Source organism: Bombina bombina, chromosome 2 (assembly GCF_027579735.1).
Source record: "Bombina bombina isolate aBomBom1 chromosome 2, aBomBom1.pri, whole genome shotgun sequence".
In the NCBI taxonomy this organism is placed as follows: Eukaryota; Metazoa; Chordata; class Amphibia; order Anura; family Bombinatoridae; genus Bombina; species Bombina bombina.
In genome coordinates, this window is record NC_069500.1 from 730158548 (window position 1) to 730179472 (window position 20925).

Consider the following 20925-nt stretch of genomic DNA (forward strand, 5'->3'; position numbering starts at 1 on the left):
GATGAAGATTTCTGTTTGTATGAGGAAAATGATTTTAGCAACCGTAACTAAAATCCATGGCTGTTCCACACAGGACTGTTGAGAGCAATTAACTTCAGTTGGGGGAACAGTGTGCAGTCTCTTGCTGCTTGAGGTATGACACATTCTAACAAGACGATGTAATGCTGGAAGCTGTCATTTTCCCTATGGGATCCGGTAAGCCATGTTTATTACGATGGTAAATAAGGGCTTCACAAGGGCTTATTAAGACTGTAGACTTTTCTGGGCTAAATCGATTCATTATTAACACATATTTAGCCTTGAGGAATCATTTTATCTGGGTATATTGATATTATAATATCGGCAGGCACTGTATTAGACACCTTATTTCTTAGGGGCTTTCCCAAAGCATAAGCAGAGCCTCATTTTCGCGCCGGTGTGGCGCACTTGTGTTTGAGAGGCATGGCATGCAGTCGCATGTGAGAGGAGCTCTGATACTTAGAAAAGACTTTGAAGGCGTCATTTGGTATCGTATTCCCCTTTGGGTTTGGTTGGGTCTCAGCAAAGCAGATACCAGGGACTGTAAAGGGGTTAAAGTTTTAAAACGGCTCCGGTTCCGTTATTTTAAGGGTTAAAGCTTCCAAATTTGGTGTGCAATACTTTTAAGGCTTTAAGACACTGTGGTGAAAATTTGGTGAATTTTGTACAATTCCTTCATGTTTTTTCGCAATTGCAGTAATAAAGTGTGTTCAGTTTAAAATTTAAAGTGACAGTAACGGTTTTATTTTAAAACGTTTTTTGTACTTTATTATCAAGTTTATGCCTGTTTAACATGTCTGAACTACCAGATAGACTGTGTTCTGAATGTGGGGAAGCCAGAATTCCTGTTCATTTAAATAAATGTGATTTATGTGATAATGACAATGATGCCCAAGATGATTCCTCAAGTGAGGGGAGTAAGCATGGTACTGCATCATTCCCTCCTTCGTCTACACGAGTCTTGCCCACTCAGGAGGCCCCTAGTACATCTAGCGCGCCAATACTCCTTACTATGCAACAATTAACGGCTGTAATGGATAATTCTGTCAAAAACATTTTAGCCAAAATGAACCCTTGTCAGCGTAAGCGTGGCTGCTCTGTTTTAGTTACTGAAGAGCATGACGACGCTGATATTAATATCTCTGAAGGGCCCCTAACCCAATCTGAGGGGGCCAGGGAGGTCTTGTCTGAGGGAGAAATTACTGATTCAGGGAACATTTCTCAACAGGCTGAACCTGATGTAATTGCATTTAAATTTAAGTTGGAACATCTCCGCATTCTGCTTAAGGAGGTATTATCCACTCTGGATGATTGTGAAAAGTTGGTCATCCCAGAGAAACTATGTAAAATGGACAAGTTCCTAGAGGTGCCGGGGCTCCCAGAAGCTTTTCCTATACCCAAGCGGGTGGCGGACATTGTTAATAAAGAATGGGAAAGGCCCGGTATTCCTTTCGTCCCTCCCCCCATATTTAAAAAATTGTTTCCTATGGTCGACCCCAGAAAGGACTTATGGCAGACAGTCCCCAAGGTCGAGGGAGCGGTTTCTACTTTAAACAAACGCACCACTATACCCATAGAGGATAGTTGTGCTTTCAAAGATCCTATGGATAAAAAATTAGAAGGTTTGCTTAAAAAGATGTTTGTTCAGCAGGGTTACCTTCTACAACCAATTTCATGCATTGTCCCTGTCACTACAGCCGCATGTTTCTGGTTTGATGAGCTGATAAAGGCGCTCGATAGTGATTCTCCTCCTTATGAGGAGATTATGGACAGAATCAATGCTCTCAAATTGGCTAATTCTTTCACCCTAGACGCCACTTTGCAATTGGCTAGGTTAGCGGCTAAGAATTCTGGGTTTGCTATTGTGGCGCGCAGAGCGCTTTGGTTGAAATCTTGGTCGGCTGATGCGTCTTCCAAGAACAAGCTACTAAACATTCCTTTCAAGGGGAAAACGCTGTTTGGCCCTGACTTAATTTTCGTCCCTTTCGTAAAAACGGACCAGCCCAAAGTGCTACGTCCTCTAAGCAAGAGGGTAATACTTCTCAAGCCAAGCCAGCTTGGAGACCAATGCAAGGCTGGAACAAGGGAAAGCAGGCCAAGAAACCTGCCACTGCTACCAAGACAGCATGAAATATTGGCCCCCGATCCGGGACCGGATCTGGTGGGGGGCAGACTCTCTCTCTTCGCTCAGGCTTGGGCAAGAGATGTTCTGGATCCTTGGGCGCTAGAAATAGTCTCCCAGGGTTATCTTCTGGAATTCAAGGGACTTCCCCCAAGGGGGAGGTTCCACAGGTCTCAGTTGTCTTCAGACCACATAAAAAGACAGGCGTTCTTACATTGTGTAGAAGACCTGTTAAAAATGGGAGTGATTCATCCTGTTCCACTAAGAGAACTAGGGATGGGGTTCTACTCCAATCTGTTCATAGTTCCCAAAAAAGAGGGAACGTTCAGACCAATCTTAGATCTCAAGATCTTAAACAAGTTTCTCAAGGTTCCATCGTTCAAGATGGAAACCATTCGAACTATTCTTCCTTCCATCCAGGAAGGTCAATTCATGACCACGGTGGATTTAAAGGATGCGTATCTACATATTCCTATCCACAAGGAACATCATCGGTTCCTAAGGTTCGCATTCCTGGACAAACATTACCAGTTCGTGGCGCTTCCTTTCGGATTAGCCACTGCTCCAAGGATTTTCACAAAGGTACTAGGGTCCCTTCTAGCGGTGCTAAGACCAAGGGGCATTGCAGTAGTACCTTACCTGGACGACATTCTGATTCAAGCGTCGTCCCTTCCTCAAGCAAAGGCTCACACGGACATCGTCCTGGCCTTTCTCAGATCTCACGGCTGGAAAGTGAACGTGGAAAAGAGTTCTCTATCCCCGTCAACAAGGGTTCCCTTCTTGGGAACAATTATAGACTCCTTAGAAATGAGGATCTTTCTAACAGAGGCCAGAAAAACAAAACTTCTAGACTCTTGTCGGATACTTCATTCCGTTCCTCTTCCTTCCATAGCTCAGTGCATGGAAGTGATCGGGTTGATGGTAGCGGCAATGGACATAGTTCCTTTTGCGCGCATTCATCTAAGACCATTACAACTGTGCATGCTCAGTCAGTGGAATGGGGACTATACAGACTTGTCTCCGAAGATACAAGTAAATCAGAGGACCAGAGACTCACTCCGTTGGTGGCTGTCCCTGGACAATCTGTCACAAGGGATGACGTTCCGCAGACCAGAGTGGGTCATTGTCACGACCGACGCCAGTCTGATGGGCTGGGGCGCGGTCTGGGGATCCCTGAAAGCTCAGGGTCTTTGGTCTCGGGAAGAATCTCTTCTACCGATAAATATTCTGGAGCTGAGAGCGATATTCAATGCTCTCAAGGCTTGGCCTCAGCTAGCGAGGACCAAGTTCATACGGTTTCAATCAGACAACATGACGACTGTTGCGTACATCAACCATCAGGGGGGAACAAGGAGTTCCCTAGCGATGGAAGAAGTGACCAAAATCATTCTATGGGCGGAGTCTCACTCCTGCCACCTGTCTGCTATCCACATCCCAGGAGTGGAAAATTGGGAAGCGGATTTTCTGAGTCGTCAGACATTGCATCCGGGGGAGTGGGAACTCCATCCGGAAATCTTTGCCCAAGTCACCCAGCGGTGGGGCATTCCAGACATGGATCTAATGGCCTCTCGTCAGAACTGCAAAGTTCCTTGCTACGGGTCCAGATCCAGGGATCCCAAGGCGGCTCTAGTGGATGCACTAGTAGCACCTTGGACCTTCAAACTAGCTTATGTGTTCCCGCCGTTTCCTCTCATCCCCAGGCTGGTAGCCAGGATCAATCAGGAGAGGGCGTCGGTGATCTTGATAGCTCCTGCGTGGCCACGCAGGACTTGGTATGCAGATCTGGTGAATATGTCATCGGCTCCACCTTGGAAGCTACCTTTGAGACGAGACCTTCTTGTTCAGGGTCCGTTCGAACATCCGAATCTGGTTTCACTCCAGCTGACTGCTTGGAGATTGAATGCTTGATTCTATCGAAGCGAGGATTCTCAGATTCTGTTATTGATACTCTTGTTCAGGCCAGAAAGCCTGTAACTAGAAAGATTTACCACAAGATTTGGAAAAAATATATCTGTTGGTGTGAATCTAAGGGATTCCCTTGGGACAAGGTTAAGATTCCTAAGATTTTATCCTTCCTTCAAGACGGATTAGAAAAAGGATTATCTGCAAGTTCCCTGAAGGGACAGATTTCTGCCTTGTCTGTGTTACTTCACAAAAAGCTGGCAGCTGTGCCAGATGTTCAAGCTTTTGTTCAGGCTCTGGTTAGAATTAAGCCTGTTTACAAACCTTTGACTCCTCCTTGGAGTCTCAATTTAGTTCTTTCAGTTCTTCAGGGGGTTCCGTTTGAACCCTTACATTCCGTTGATATTAAGTTATTATCTTGGAAAGTTTTGTTTTTAGTTGCAATTTCTTCTGCTAGAAGAGTTTCAGAATTATCTGCTCTGCAGTGTTCTCCTCCTTATCTGGTGTTCCATGCAGATAAGGTGGTTTTACGTACTAAACCTGGTTTTCTTCCAAAAGTTGTTTCTAACAAAAACATTAACCAGGAGATTATCGTACCTTCTCTGTGTCCGAAACCAGTTTCAAAGAAGGAACGTTTGTTGCACAATTTGGATGTTGTTCGCGCTCTAAAATTCTATTTAGATGCTACAAAGGATTTTAGACAAACATCTTCCTTGTTTGTTGTTTACTCCGGTAAAAGGAGAGGTCAAAAAGCAACTTCTACCTCTCTCTCCTTTTGGATTAAAAGCATCATCAGATTGGCTTACGAGACTGCAGGACGGCAGCCTCCCGAAAGAATCACAGCTCATTCCACTAGGGCTGTGGCTTCCACATGGGCCTTCAAGAACGAGGCTTCTGTTGATCAGATATGTAGGGCAGCGACTTGGTCTTCACTGCACACTTTTACCAAATTTTACAAGTTTGATACTTTTGCTTCTTCTGAGGCTATTTTTGGGAGAAAGGTTTTGCAAGCCGTGGTGCCTTCCATTTAGGTGACCTGATTTGCTCCCTCCCTTCATCCGTGTCCTAAAGCTTTGGTATTGGTTCCCACAAGTAAGGATGACGCCGTGGACCGGACACACCTATGTTGGAGAAAACAGAATTTATGTTTACCTGATAAATTACTTTCTCCAACGGTGTGTCCGGTCCACGGCCCGCCCTGGTTTTTTTTAATCAGGTCTGATATTTTATTTTCTTTAACTACAGTCACCACGGTACCATATGGTTTCTCCTATGCAAATATTCCTCCTTAACGTCGGTCGAATGACTGGGGTAGGCGGAGCCTAGGAGGGATCATGTGACCAGCTTTGCTGGGCTCTTTGCCATTTCCTGTTGGGGAAGAGAATATCCCACAAGTAAGGATGACGCCGTGGACCGGACACACCGTTGGAGAAAGTAATTTATCAGGTAAACATAAATTCTGTTTTTTTCAGAGTTTGAAAAAGCTGAAATTGTGAGAAATTTAGTGATACCTTAAGAATGTTATATGGCTTTGTTCACGTAATGTCATTTTTATAGCTATAATAGTTTTAAATGAGACATGATCTCTTGTTGTTGTGATTTTTTTTAATATGATAAATTTTAATATTTTTGTTCTAGTGTGATATTATTATTATTTATTTATAAAGGGCTAACATATTATTCAGAGCTGTAACGTTAAGTATACAATTGTAGAGTAAAATAATCAGAATACACTTTACATGAAATTTAAAGGGTAGACGGCTCTTCCCACGAGACAATGTAAGATAATGAACAGGAAAGGTGGACTTGTGAGCTTACATTCTAAAGGGTTTAAATGTTTATAGCTTAAACTTATTGAACATTGGGACACAGGTTTAACACCCATTGAAAAAGGTACCAGTTTGGTACCGAAACATTTGGGATTCTTGTATTTTGATAATGTTGAATTGATGAGATTAAATTGGAACCTTTTCATAAAGACCGTGCAGTGCAGCGTTTTATTCTTTATATAGGATAAATGCTATAGATGTATACACTCTATGCAGCACCCCGGCAGCTGTTGGTTTGTAACAGTGAGTGTACTTGATTTGAATCTTTTATATATATATATATATATATATATATATATATATATATATATATATATATATATATATATATAGTTTTGTTGGAATCTTAAAAATAACAAATTCTGTTTAAAGTTAATAAAAAATAATGGTAATATTTTTGTTTTGTTTTTTTTTTATTTATTTTATAAAAATGTTTTTATTGAAGAGCATGAAAAAGGTGTATTTTATTGTAAGGGAACACTTTGCTAGCTTATTTCTATCTGTGATGCATGCAACATTCTGTTATGGATTTTCTTTGAAACGTTAAGCTATAATATGTATTGTAAACTACAAATAATAAAAAAATAAAAACATATGAATAATCAAGGTAGTGTTTTCTGTTTGTTGATGTTGCCTGTTCTATTTTTACATCAGTGGCAGTCATTCCTTTTCAATAGCAGTTACTTAAAGGGACACTAAACCCAATTTTTTTTTGTTGATGATTCAGATAGAACATGCAATTTTAAGCAACTTTCTAATTTACTCATATCAATTTTTCTTCGTTCTCTTGCTATCTTTATTTAAAAAGCAGGAATGTAATGGATAGGAGCTGGCCCATTTTTGGTTGAGAACCTGGGTTATGCTTGCTTATTGGTGGGTAAATGTAAGCCTCAAATAAGCTAGCGCTATCCATGGTGCTGAACCTAAAATGGGCTGGCTGCTAAGATTTACATTCCTGCTCTGTCTGAATCATGAAAGGAAAAAATTGGGTTCAGTGTTCCTTTAAAGGGACATAAAAATATATGTTGTGTTTTAGGACACTATGTAAACATGGTAAGATATCTTTTAAAAGACAAAAGTGTAAAGGGACAGTAAACTGCTGAGCACAACTAAAATAGCATGGTTACTACTCCCCATGATATTGTTTTTCCACCTGTGGGCGCAGCTGTCTTTTAAATCTGTTGTCTTATTTTAACCCATTACCGGTGCTGGTTGGTTAAACTCCACTTGTTTCATACTGGGGGTGCCATCTTGGAGCTTAAGTGATGGTAAATTTCAGACTATAAGAATGTTGCAATGTAAAATATATTAGTTATATTTAAAAAAAAAAAAAAAGTATATATATTTTATCCTAATTGGTATTGTCTGTTACTCCACCTCCCTTCATTTCCTCTTTTGCTGGGCTGTGATGTATAGAGCAGTCCCACCTATTCTCTACATGGGCTTTAAAGGGGCTGGACTTCAAGATTGTCAAATGACTCACATGTTGTTTGGATGTTCACTGGAATTGACATAAAGTAAAAAAAGTTCATCCAAGTGGGCCGGCATAACATTGCGATAGAAGCATTACTATATGCACTAATTTAACTGTTTAACAGATGGAATTAAAACAAAAAAAGGTGCACACATACTTTTTTAATTGAAAAGATTAAAAATATGGCATTTGATTTGTTAAGATTTACCATTACTTTAGGTATTCTTGCACTCTGTCACAGACCAGTGGCGTTGCTGGCTTTTCGACAGCTGTATTGTGTACTCCAGGTTGGCTTTCATGGTACAGAGTAGGAGCTTTACACTTTTGCAGTGGCTGCATTGCTCTGTATTATTTATGTGGCCTTTTTAAACTGTGCATAAAACCTGCAAAATGTAACCTTCTCGTTCTGTATAGTGTGTGCTATCACTGAAGGGCACAACAATGAAAAGCCAGAAACATCTGTGATATGTGTATGTTCATCACTTCTGTAACTGGGTGCAAGATCACATGAGCTACAAAATGGCGGCACCCAGTATGAAAATGTGGAGTTTCACTAGCTGGCACCTGTAAAGATGGTAAGCAGGAACCATTTTGTTGAATTTGTGTTCAGAAGTGTAATGTTCCTTTTTAGATAATTTTGATGTTTACTAACAAAAAGTCAAGTTTGGTGCATAATAACTGGTAAGTGTCACTGAACAATGAAATAATCATATTAAAGAACTGTTGATGGAATAAAGCCAAGCCCCATTCCACAATTATAAAGGAATCATGGCCTAAATGCTATTTTCACAAAAGGTTAAATATTTTCAGGTTTGTCTTTGGATTATAATGTTTTATTAAATACTTGCTTAACGCAGGAATGGTTGCTTGAGGGTGTTTCTTTTAATGTCCTTCAAATTATATTGGAACATTTTGCATTGTCTTAGGTTACTGGGCTCCAAGAAGAAAAGAGCAGTTTGCTGGCAGAGAATCAGATTCTCATGGAACGCATGAATCAGTCGGATTCCTTAGAAGATCCAAATAGTCCAGCGGGACGGCGGCATCTACAGCTTCAGACCCAACTTGAACAGCTGCAAGAAGAAACCTTTAGGTAAAGAGAGAAGGCTGCATATTTATGATTTGTTTCCCCTTAATTTATTAGTCTCTTCTAATCAAGGTCAAAGGTCAGTAAAATTTAGCCAGCATCACATTTTAAGTGCCTATGGTACAGTTTTATATGACATAAAAGTTTACATTTTATATTGTGTCTGTTTAAAGTAATTATCTCTAAGCGGCAAGCTTTTAGAAAATATGTAAAGAATTCAGCTAAAAAATGAATGGCATTTCTTAATATAGTTCTGAAATGTTCTAATCTCAACAAAACACCTTCAAATGGGTATAATAGTGATGCATTCCATTTAAACTAATCACCTGTAGTCTTTGCAGTATTGCCCAGAAATATATCCATTTTTATTTTTTGTATTTTATTACCACAAAATGCATTTTTTTCAGCTCCTACTACAACCACCTGCTTGAGTACCATTGCATGTCACTACAACCACCTGCTAGGGCACCATTGCATGTCACTACAACCACCTGCTTGGGCACCATTGCATGTCACTACAACCGCCTGCTTGAGTACCATTGCATGTCACTACAACCACCTGCTTGAGTACCATTGCATGTCACTACAACCACCTGCTAGGGCACCATTGCATGTCACTACAACCACCTGCTTGAGTACCATTGCATGTCACTACAACCACCTGCTAGGGCACCATTGCATGTCACTACAACCACCTGCTTGGGCACCATTGCATGTCACTACAACCGCCTGCTTGGGCACCATTGCATGTCACTACAACCACCTGCTAGGGCACCATTGCATGTCACTACAACCACCTGCTTGGGCACCATTGCATGTCACTACAACCGCCTGCTTGGGCACCATTGCATGTCACTACAACCACCTGCTAGGGCACCATTGCATGTCACTACAACCGCCTGCTAGGGCACCATTGCATGTCACTACAACCGCCTGCTAGGGCACCATTGCATGTCACTACAACCACCTGCTAGGGCACTATTGCATGTCACTACAACCACCTGCTAGGGCACCATTGCATGTCACTACAACCACCTGCTAGGGCACCATTGCATGTCACTACAACCACCTGCTAGGGCACCATTGCATGTCACTACAACCACCTGCTTGGGCACCATTGCATGTCACTACAACCACCTGCTAGGGCACCATTGCATGTCACTACAACCACCTGCTTGGGCACCATTGCATGTCACTACAACCACCTGCTTGGGCACCATTGCATGTCACTACAACCACCTGCTTGGGCACCATTGCATGTCACTACAACCACCTGCTTGGGCACCATTGCATGTCACTACAACCACCTGCTAGGGCACCATTGCATGTCACTACAACCACCTGCTTGGGCACCATTGCATGTCACTACAAACACCTGCTTGGGCACCATTGCATGTCACTACAAACACCTGCTTGGGCACCATTGCATGTCACTACAAACACCTGCTTGGGCACCATTGCATGTCACTACAACCACCTGCTAGGGCACCATTGCATGTCACTACAACCACCTGCTAGAGCACCATTGCATGTCACTACAACCACCTGCTAGAGCACCATTGCATGTAATTAAAGTCTAATTCTCACATGCTCTTTGCAAGGCAACATGCCAATCCTCAGTTTTCTCCCATTGTCTATAACATATCTGGGAATATGACTTCTAGTTGGCAATATTTTTTAAATTAAAAAAGAGGGCAAAGTTGGATCAGTTGCTCTTGCACTGCTGAGGACCAGTCAAAACAATGTTTTGTTTTACTCCTTGATATATCAGGGATATAAATATTTTTTATTTTTATGAAGACCTTTTGCTATATAAGCTTTAAATGTTAGTGAAAGGTGCACTGACACCTCGTTTACTCTTTAAAATGAATTTGAGTGCTCTGTCAGCTCTTATTTAAAGGTATTGTCTTACACTAGTATGTTATCTTATCCAAGCACTGCAGCTTTGTATAGAGAGAGAGTGGCGTGACATCAAAAGTTCTTTTGTTTTAATAATAAAAAAAGATTAAAAACAACAATATAAATTATTTATTCTGTTACTGCATATTATTCTTTTACACTGTATATACTGATAAACTTCTGAAATATATTATGCTGCTCTTTTGCATTGGAAGGGCAGAAATTGGTGATTACATAAAAGGAAATATGTCTATTATGTTTGTGATACATAGCAATGTTATATTTATTTGGTCTGCTGGTCACCCAATCAGCAGCAGTAGTCACACAGCTGGGTCGTACGACTAGTACTGCTGATTGGATCAGCGGCAGTTTCCCCTCAGGACCAGCAGTTCTCTGCAACTTCTGAGCAGTACTTTAACTAGGTGTTTTTACCCCTTTGCAGGATTAAAATGAGTTAGAGCATGTACTTTTCCCACTATAATGGTCCCTTTGAATCCTTTTTTTCTTTCACAAGATAATCACACGTGGGATTACACTCAAGTCCACTAGGAGGAGGCAAACCTCCCTTGCATATTGGAAACTTTAATCCCTCCAACTTTCCCAGAATCTCTAAGTCAAACTTTTGCCCCCACGCAATTGGGAGGTGGACTTTCTCAGTCACCAACTTCTTTACCTGGGATAGTGGTCTCTGAACCAGGAGGTGCTCACCAGATAGTGAGATGTTGTGGTTTGCTAGAGGTAGACCTCATAGCTTCTAGTTTGGCTCACAAGCTACCCTGCTCTTGTGCCATATCTTGGGATCCTCTAGCTGATCTAACAGAGGCCTTAGTGGTTATTTGGTCATTCAGACTAGTGTACATTTTTCCTCTATTTGTGTTACTATCCAGAGTGATAGTCAGAATAAAACAAGAATGAGCGTCAATGATTCTGATTGCGCCGGCTTGGCTTAACAGGACTTGGCTTGCAGGTCAGATTCAAATGTCCACTTTCCTGCCTTGACATATTCTTCTCAGAAAAGACCTCTCACAAGGTCCTTTTTTCAGGATCTCAGAACTCTAGCTTTGATGGCTTTGTGATTAAATGCCTAGTTTTGTCTAACAGAGCTTTTCTTCTGCTAGGTCATTAATAATTAAATCAGGCCAGAAAGCCTGTTTGTTACCAGGCATATCTACCACAAGGTATTCTTTGGCATGGTGTACTACATAAGAATTCTGTTGGAATTCCTTTCAGATTCCTAGAGTTTTTGAGTTTCTACACAATTGGCTTGGAGAAAGAGTTTATCAGCCAGTTCTCTTAAAGTGATTGTAAAGTTGAATGACTTAAAGCCCAGTAATTAAAAATACTATTAAAAACATGGGCAGTTTAAGTCCATAAACTTTACAATTACTCTTCTTTTTTTTTTTTTAAACAATTGTCTGTTTTACGGTGAACTTACTGACGATCCTCCGCCCGAATCTCCTTCAGTATTTAGCATGTCGATGATGATTTGGCTTCCTCCAATCATTGTATGCCTCACGAGCTGGACGCCAAAGGGGGCACACAATGATTGGAGGAAGACGGATTCCTCATCTATCTGCTCAATACTGAAGGAGATGCGGGCGGAGGATCGGCAGTAAGTTTACAGTAACAAAAGGTAAGTATTTTAAAAAGAATAGTAATTGTAAGGTTTAATGAGTAATTTTTAAATACTGGGCTTTAAGTCATTCAACTTTATAATCACTTTAAGGGTCAGATTTCACCTTTTCTGTTCTGTATCACATGAAAATCGACATAATTCATGATGTTCAAACCTTACGTGCAATCCCCCTTTCTTGATTTTTCATCTTAAGGCATTGTTACAAACAAGTTATTCCTTTCTAACTAAGATAGTATCTGTAGATACTATTAACCAAGAAATTGTTGTTCCTTCCTTGTACCCAGCTCCAAAGAAACGACTTCTTCACAACCTTGATGTTGTAAAAAATATAAAGCTCTGTGTAGAAGCCACAAAATCCTCCTGCATTTTTTTCAGCTCCTACTACAACCACCTGCTTGAGTACCATTGCATGTCACTACAACCACCTGCTAGGGCACCATTGCATGTCACTACAACCACCTGCTTGGGCACCATTGCATGTCACTACAACCGCCTGCTTGAGTACCATTGCATGTCACTACAACCACCTGCTTGAGTACCATTGCATGTCACTACAACCACCTGCTAGGGCACCATTGCATGTCACTACAACCACCTGCTTGAGTACCATTGCATGTCACTACAACCACCTGCTAGGGCACCATTGCATGTCACTACAACCACCTGCTTGGGCACCATTGCATGTCACTACAACCGCCTGCTTGGGCACCATTGCATGTCACTACAACCACCTGCTAGGGCACCATTGCATGTCACTACAACCACCTGCTTGGGCACCATTGCATGTCACTACAACCTCCTGCTTGGGCACCATTGCATGTCACTACAACCACCTGCTAGGGCACCATTGCATGTCACTACAACCGCCTGCTAGGGCACCATTGCATGTCACTACAACCGCCTGCTAGGGCACCATTGCATGTCACTACAACCACCTGCTAGGGCACCATTGCATGTCACTACAACCACCTGCTAGGGCACCATTGCATGTCACTACAACCACCTGCTAGGGCACCATTGCATGTCACTACAACCACCTGCTAGGGCACCATTGCATGTCACTACAACCACCTGCTTGGGCACCATTGCATGTCACTACAACCACCTGCTTGGGCACCATTGCATGTCACTACAACCACCTGCTTGGGCACCATTGCATGTCACTACAACCACCTGCTTGGGCACCATTGCATGTCACTACAACCACCTGCTAGGGCACCATTGCATGTCACTACAACCACCTGCTTGGGCACCATTGCATGTCACTACAACCACCTGCTAGGGCACCATTGCATGTCACTACAACCACCTGCTTGGGCACCATTGCATGTCACTACAAACACCTGCTTGGGCACCATTGCATGTCACTACAAACACCTGCTTGGGCACCATTGCATGTCACTACAAACACCTGCTTGGGCACCATTGCATGTCACTACAACCACCTGCTAGGGCACCATTGCATGTCACTACAACCACCTGCTAGAGCACCATTGCATGTCACTACAACCACCTGCTAGAGCACCATTGCATGTAATTAAAGTCTAATTCTCACATGCTCTTTGCAAGGCAACATGCCAATCCTCAGTTTTCTCCCATTGTCTATAACATATCTGGGAATATGACTTCTAGTTGGCAATATTTTTTAAATTAAAAAAGAGGGCAAAGTTGGATCAGTTGCTCTTGCACTGCTGAGGACCAGTCAAAACAATGTTTTGTTTTACTCCTTGATATATCAGGGATATAAATATTTTTTATTTTTATGAAGACCTTTTGCTATATAAGCTTTAAATGTTAGTGAAAGGTGCACTGACACCTCGTTTACTCTTTAAAATGAATTTGAGTGCTCTGTCAGCTCTTATTTAAAGGTATTGTCTTACACTAGTATGTTATCTTTTCTCCAACATAGGTGTGTCCGGTCCACGGCGTCATCCTTACTTGTGGGATATTCTCCTCCCCAACAGGAAATGGCAAAGAGCCCAGCAAAGCCGGTCACATGATCCCTCCTAGGCTCCGCCTACCCCAGTCATTCTCTTTGCCGTTGTACAGGCAACATCTCCACGGAGATGGCTTAGAGTTTTTTAGTGTTTAACTGTAGTTTTTCATTATTCAATCAAGAGTTTGTTATTTTCAAATAGTGCTGGTACGTACTATTTACTCAGAAACAGAAAAGAGATGAAGAATTCTGTTTGTATGAGGAAAATTATTTTAGCAACCGTAACTAAAATCCATGGCTGTTCCACACAGGACTGTTGAGAGCAATTAACTTCAGTTGGGGGAACAGTTTGCAGTCTCTTGCTGCTTGAGGTATGACACATTCTAACAAGACGATGTAATGCTGGAAGCTGTCATTTTCCCTATGGGATCCGGTAAGCCATGTTTATTACGATTGTAAATAAGGGCTTCACAAGGGCTTATTTAAACTGTAGACTTTTTTTTTGGGCTAAATCGATTGATATTAACACTTATTTAGCCTTGAGGAATCATTTATTCTGGGTATTTTGATTTAATAATATCGGCAGGCACTGTTTTAGACACCTTATTCTTTAGGGGCTTTCCCAAAGCATAGGCAGAGTCTCATTTTCGCGCCGGTGTTGCGCACTTGTTTTTGAGAGGCATGGCATGCAGTCGCATGTGAGAGGAGCTCTGATACTTATAAAAGACTTCTGAAGGCGTCATTTGGTATCGTATTCCCCTTTGGGTTTGGTTGGGTCTCAGCAAAGCAGATACCAGGGACTGTAAAGGGGTTTAAAGCTTAAAACGGCTCCGGTTCCGTTATTTTAAGGGTTAAAGCTTCCAAAATTGGTGTGCAATATTTTCAAGGCTTTAAGACGCTGTGGTGAAAATTTGGTGAATTTTGAACAATTCCTTCATGTTTTTTCGCAATTGCAGTAATAAAGTGTGTTCAGTTTAAAATTTAAAGTGACAGTAACGGTTTTATTTTAAAACGTTTTTTGTACTTTCTGATCAAGTTTATGCCTGTTTAACATGTCTGAACTACCAGATAGACTGTGTTCTGAATGTGGGGAAGCCAGAATTCCTATTCATTTAAATAAATGTGATTTATGTGATAATGACAATGATGCCCAAGATGATTCCTCAAGTGAGGGGAGTAAGCATGGTACTGCATCATTCCCTCCTTCGTCTACACGAGTCTTGCCCACTCAGGAGGCCCCTAGTACATCTAGCGCGCCAATACTCCTTACTATGCAACAATTAACGGCTGTAATGGATAATTCTGTCAAAAACATTTTAGCCAAAATGAACCCTTGTCAGCGTAAGCGTGGCTGCTCTGTTTTAGTTACTGAAGAGCATGACGACGCTGATATTAATATCTCTGAAGGGCCCCTAACCCAATCTGAGGGGGCCAGGGAGGTTTTGTCTGAGGGAGAAATTACTGATTTAGGGAACATTTCTCAGCAGGCTGAATCTGATGTGATTACATTTAAATTTAAATTGGAACATCTCCGCATTTTGCTTAAGGAGGTATTATCCACTCTGGATGATTGTGAAAATTTAGTCATCCCAGAGAAACTATGTAAAATGGACAAGTTCCTAGAGGTGCCGGGGCTCCCAGAAGCTTTTCCTATACCCAAGCGGGTGGCGGACATTGTTAATAAAGAATGGGAAAGGCCCGGTATTCCTTTCGTCCCTCCCCCCATATTTAAAAAATTGTTTCCTATGGTCGACCCCAGAAAGGACTTATGGCAGTCAGTCCCCAAGGTCGAGGGAGCGGTTTCTACTTTAAACAAACGCACCACTATTCCCATAGAGGATAGTTGTGCTTTCAAAGATCCTATGGATAAAAAATTAGAAGGTTTGCTTAAAAAGATGTTTGTTCAGCAGGGTTACCTTCTACAACCCATTTCATGCATTGTCCCTGTCACTACAGCCGCATATTTCTGGTTTGATGAACTGCTTAAGGTGCTCGATAGTGACTCTCCTCCTTATGAGGAGATTATGGACAGAATCAATGCTCTCAAATTGGCTAATTCTTTCACTCTAGACGCCTCTTTGCAATTGGCTAAGTTAGCGGCTAAGAACTCTGGGTTTGCTATTGTGGCGCGCAGAGCGCTTTGGTTGAAATCTTGGTCGGCTGATGCGTCTTCCAAGAACAAGCTACTAAACATTCCTTTCAAGGGGAAAACGCTGTTTGGTCCTGACTTGAAAGAGATTATCTCTGATATCACTGGGGGTAAGGGCCACGCCCTTCCTCAGGATCGGCCCTTCAAGGCAAAAAATAGACCTAATTTTCGTCCCTTTCGTAAAAACGGACCAGCCCAAGGTGCTACGTCCTCTAAGCAAGAGGGTAATACTTCTCAGGCCAAGCCAGCTTGGAGACCAATGCAAGGCTGGAACAAGGGAAAGCAGGCCAAGAAACCTGCCACTGCTACCAAGACAGCATGAAATATTGGCCCCCGATCCGGGACCGGATCTGGTGGGGGGCAGACTCTCTCTCTTCGCTCAGGCTTGGGCAAGGGATGTTCTGGATCCTTGGGCGCTAGAAATAGTCTCCCAGGGTTATCTTCTGGAATTCAAGGGACTTCCCCCAAGGGGGAGGTTCCACGAGTCGCAGTTGTCTTCAGACCACATAAAAAGACAGGCGTTCTTACATTGTGTAGAAGACCTGTTAAAAATGGGAGTGATTCATCCTGTTCCATTAAGAGAACAAGGGATGGGGTTCTACTCCAATCTGTTTATAGTTCCCAAAAAAGAGGGAACGTTCAGACCAATCCTAGATCTCAAGATCTTAAACAAATTTCTCAAGGTCCCATCGTTCAAGATGGAAACCATTCGAACTATCCTTCCTTCCATCCAGGAAGGTCAATTTATGACCACGGTGGATTTAAAGGATGCGTATCTACATATTCCTATCCACAAGGAACATCATCGGTTCCTAAGGTTTGCATTCCTGGACAAACATTACCAGTTCGTGGCGCTTCCTTTCGGATTAGCCACTGCTCCAAGGATTTTCACAAAGGTACTAGGGTCCCTTCTAGCGGTGCTAAGACCAAGGGGCATTGCAGTAGTACCTTACCTGGACGACATTCTGATTCAAGCGTCGTCCCTTCCTCAAGCAAAGGCTCACACGGACATTGTCCTGGCCTTTCTCAGATCTCACGGCTGGAAAGTGAACGTGGAAAAGAGTTCTCTATCCCCGTCAACAAGGGTTCCCTTCTTGGGAACAATTATAGACTCCTTAGAAATGAGGATCTTTCTAACAGAGGCCAGAAAAACAAAGCTTCTGGACTCTTGTCGGATACTTCATTCCGTTCCTCTTCCTTCCATAGCTCGGTGCATGGAAGTGATCGGGTTGATGGTGGCGGCGATGGACATAGTTCCTTTTGCGCGCATTCATCTAAGACCATTACAACTGTGCATGCTCAGTCAGTGGAATGGGGACTATACAGACTTGTCTCCGAAGATACAAGTAAATCAGAGGACCAGAGACTCACTCCGTTGGTGGCTGTCCCTGGACAATCTGTCTCAAGGGATGATGTTCCACAGACCAGAGTGGGTCATTGTCACGACCGACGCCAGTCTGATAGGCTGGGGCGCGGTCTGGGGATCCCTGAAAGCTCAGGGTCTTTGGTCTCGGGAAGAATCTCTTCTACCGATAAATATTCTGGAACTGAGAGCGATATTCAATGCGCTCCAGGCCTGGCCCCAGCTTGCGAGGACCAGGTTCATACGGTTTCAATCAGACAACATGACGACTGTTGCGTACATCAACCATCAGGGGGGAACAAGGAGTTCCCTAGCGATGGAAGAAGTAACCAAAATTATTCTTTGGGCGGAGTCTCACTCCTGCCACCTGTCTGCTATCCACATCCCAGGAGTGGAAAATTGGGAAGCGGATTTTCTGAGTCGGCAGACATTGCATCCGGGGGAGTGGGAACTCCATCCGGAAATCTTTGCCCAAGTCACTCACCTGTGGGGCATTCCAGACATGGATCTGATGGCCTCTCGTCAGAACTTCAAAGTTCCTTGCTACGGGGCCAGATCCAGGGATCCCAAGGCGGCTCTAGTGGATGCACTAGTAGCACCTTGGACCTTCAAACTAGCTTATGTGTTCCCGCCATTTCCTCTCATCCCCAGGCTGATAGCCAGGATCAAGCAGGAGAGGGCGTCGGTGATCTTGATAGCTCCTGCGTGGCCACGCAGGACTTGGTATGCAGATCTGGTGAATATGTCATCGGCTCCACCTTGGAAGCTACCTTTGAGACGAGACCTTCTTGTTCAGGGTCCGTTCGAACATCCGAATCTGGTTTCACTCCAGCTGACTGCTTGGAGATTGAACGCTTGATTTTATCAAAGCGAGGATTCTCAGATTCTGTGATCGATACTCTTGTTCAGGCCAGAAAGCCTGTGACTAGAAAGATTTACCACAAAATTTGGAAAAAATATATCTGTTGGTGTGAATCTAAAGGATTCCCTTGGGACAAGGTTAAGATTCCTAGGATTCTATCCTTCCTTCAAGAAGGATTGGAAAAAGGATTATCTGCAAGTTCCCTGAAGGGACAGATTTCTGCCTTGTCGGTATTACTTCACAAAAAGCTGGCAGCTGTGCCAGATGTTCAAGCCTTTGTTCAGGCTCTGGTTAGAATCAAGCCTGTTTACAAACCTTTGACTCCTCCTTGGAGTCTCAATTTAGTTCTTTCAGTTCTTCAGGGGGTTCCGTTTGAACCCTTACATTCCGTTGATATTAAGTTATTATCTTGGAAAGTTTTGTTTTTAGTTGCGATTTCTTCTGCTAGAAGAGTCTCAGAATTATCTGCTCTGCAGTGTTCTCCTCCTTATCTGGTGTTCCATGCAGATAAGGTGGTTTTACGTACTAAACCTGGTTTTCTTCCAAAAGTTGTTTCTAACAAAAACATTAACCAGGAGATTATCGTACCTTCTCTGTGTCCAAAACCAGTTTCAAAGAAGGAACGTTTGTTGCACAATTTGGATGTTGTTCGCGCTCTAAAATTCTATTTAGATGCTACAAAGGATTTTAGACAAACATCTTCCTTGTTTGTTGTTTATTCAGGTAAAAGGAGAGGTCAAAAAGCAACTTCTACCTCTCTCTCTTTTTGGATTAAAAGCATCATCAGATTGGCTTACGAGACTGCCGGACGGCAGCCTCCCGAAAGAATCACAGCTCATTCCACTAGGGCTGTGGCTTCCACATGGGCCTTCAAGAACGAGGCTTCTGTTGATCAGATATGTAGGGCAGCGACTTGGTCTTCACTGCACACTTTTACCAAATTTTACAAGTTTGATACTTTTGCTTCTTCTGAGGCTATTTTTGGGAGAAAGGTTTTGCAAGCCGTGGTGCCTTCCATTTAGGTGACCTGATTTGCTCCCTCCCTTCATCCGTGTCCTAAAGCTTTGGTATTGGTTCCCACAAGTAAGGATGACGCCGTGGACCGGACACACCTATGTTGGAGAAAACAGAATTTATGTTTACCTGATAAATTTCTTTCTCCAACGGTGTGTCCGGTCCACGGCCCGCCCTGGTTTTTTTAATCAGGTCTGATATTTTATTTTCTTTAACTACAGTCACCACGGTACCATATGGTTTCTCCTATGCAAATATTCCTCCTTAACGTCGGTCGAATGACTGGGGTAGGCGGAGCCTAGGAGGGATCATGTGACCGGCTTTGCTGGGCTCTTTGCCATTTCCTGTTGGGGAGGAGAATATCCCACAAGTAAGGATGACGCCGTGGACCGGACACACCGTTGGAGAAAGAAATTTATCAGGTAAACATAAATTCTGTTATCCAAGCACTGCAGCTTTGTATAGAGAGAGAGTGGCGTGACATCAAAAGTTCTTTTGTTTTAATAATAAAAAAAGATTAAAAACAACAATATAAATTATTTATTCTGTTACTGCATATTATTCTTTTACACTGTATATACTGATAAACTTCTGAAATATATTATGCTGCTCTTTTGCATTGGAAGGGCAGAAATTGGTGATTACATAAAAGGAAATATGTCTATTATGTTTGTGATACATAGCAATGTTATATTTATTTGGTCTGCTGGTCACCCAATCAGCAGCAGTAGTCACACAGCTGGGTCGTACGACTAGTACTGCTGATTGGATCAGCGGCAGTTTCCCCTCAGGACCAGCAGTTCTCTGCAACTTCTGAGCAGTACTTTAACTAGGTGTTTTTACCCCTTTGCAGGATTAAAATGAGTTAGAGCATGTACTTTTCCCACTATAATGGTCCCTTTGAATCCTTTTTTTCTTTCACAAGATAATCACACGTGGGATTACACTCAAGTCCACTAGGAGGAGGCAAACCTCCCTTGCATATTGGAAACTTTAATCCCTCCAACTTTCCCAGAATCTCTAAGTCAAACTTTTGCCCCCACGCAATTGGGAGGTGGACTTTCTCAGTCACCAACTTCTTTACCTGGGATAGTGGTCTCTGAACCAGGAGGTGCTCACCAGATAGTGAGATGTTGTGGTTTGCTAGAGGTAGACCTCATAGCTTCTAGTTTGGCTCACAAGCTACCCTGCTCTTGTGCCATATCTTGGGATCCTCTAGCTGATCTAACAGAGGCCTTAGTGGTTATTTGGTCATTCAGACTAGTGTACATTTTTCCTCTATTTGTGTTACTATCCAGAGTGATAGTCAGAATAAAACAAGAATGAGCGTCAATGATTCTGATTGCGCCGGCTTGGCTTAACAGGACTTGGCTTGCAGGTCAGATTCAAATGTCCACTTTCCTGCCTTGACATATTCTTCTCAGAAAAGACCTCTCACAAGGTCCTTTTTTCAGGATCTCAGAACTCTAGCTTTGATGGCTTTGTGATTAAATGCCTAGTTTTGTCTAACAGAGCTTTTCTTCTGCTAGGTCATTAATAATTAAATCAGGCCAGAAAGCCTGTTTGTTACCAGGCATATCTACCACAAGGTATTCTTTGGCATGGTGTACTACATAAGAATTCTGTTGGAATTCCTT

The 20925-nt window shown here is 42.5% G+C and overlaps 1 protein-coding gene across 1 annotated transcript in view; it reads left to right on the top strand.

The window, feature by feature from the left end:
- LOC128649466 (protein Hook homolog 3-like) overlaps positions 1 to 20925 on the top strand; it is a 227087-nt gene that overhangs the window by 83664 nt on the left and 122498 nt on the right. The window contains 1 exon segment of the mRNA XM_053702748.1: positions 8272 to 8435. Coding sequence (XP_053558723.1) covers positions 8272 to 8435 — 164 coding nt within the window.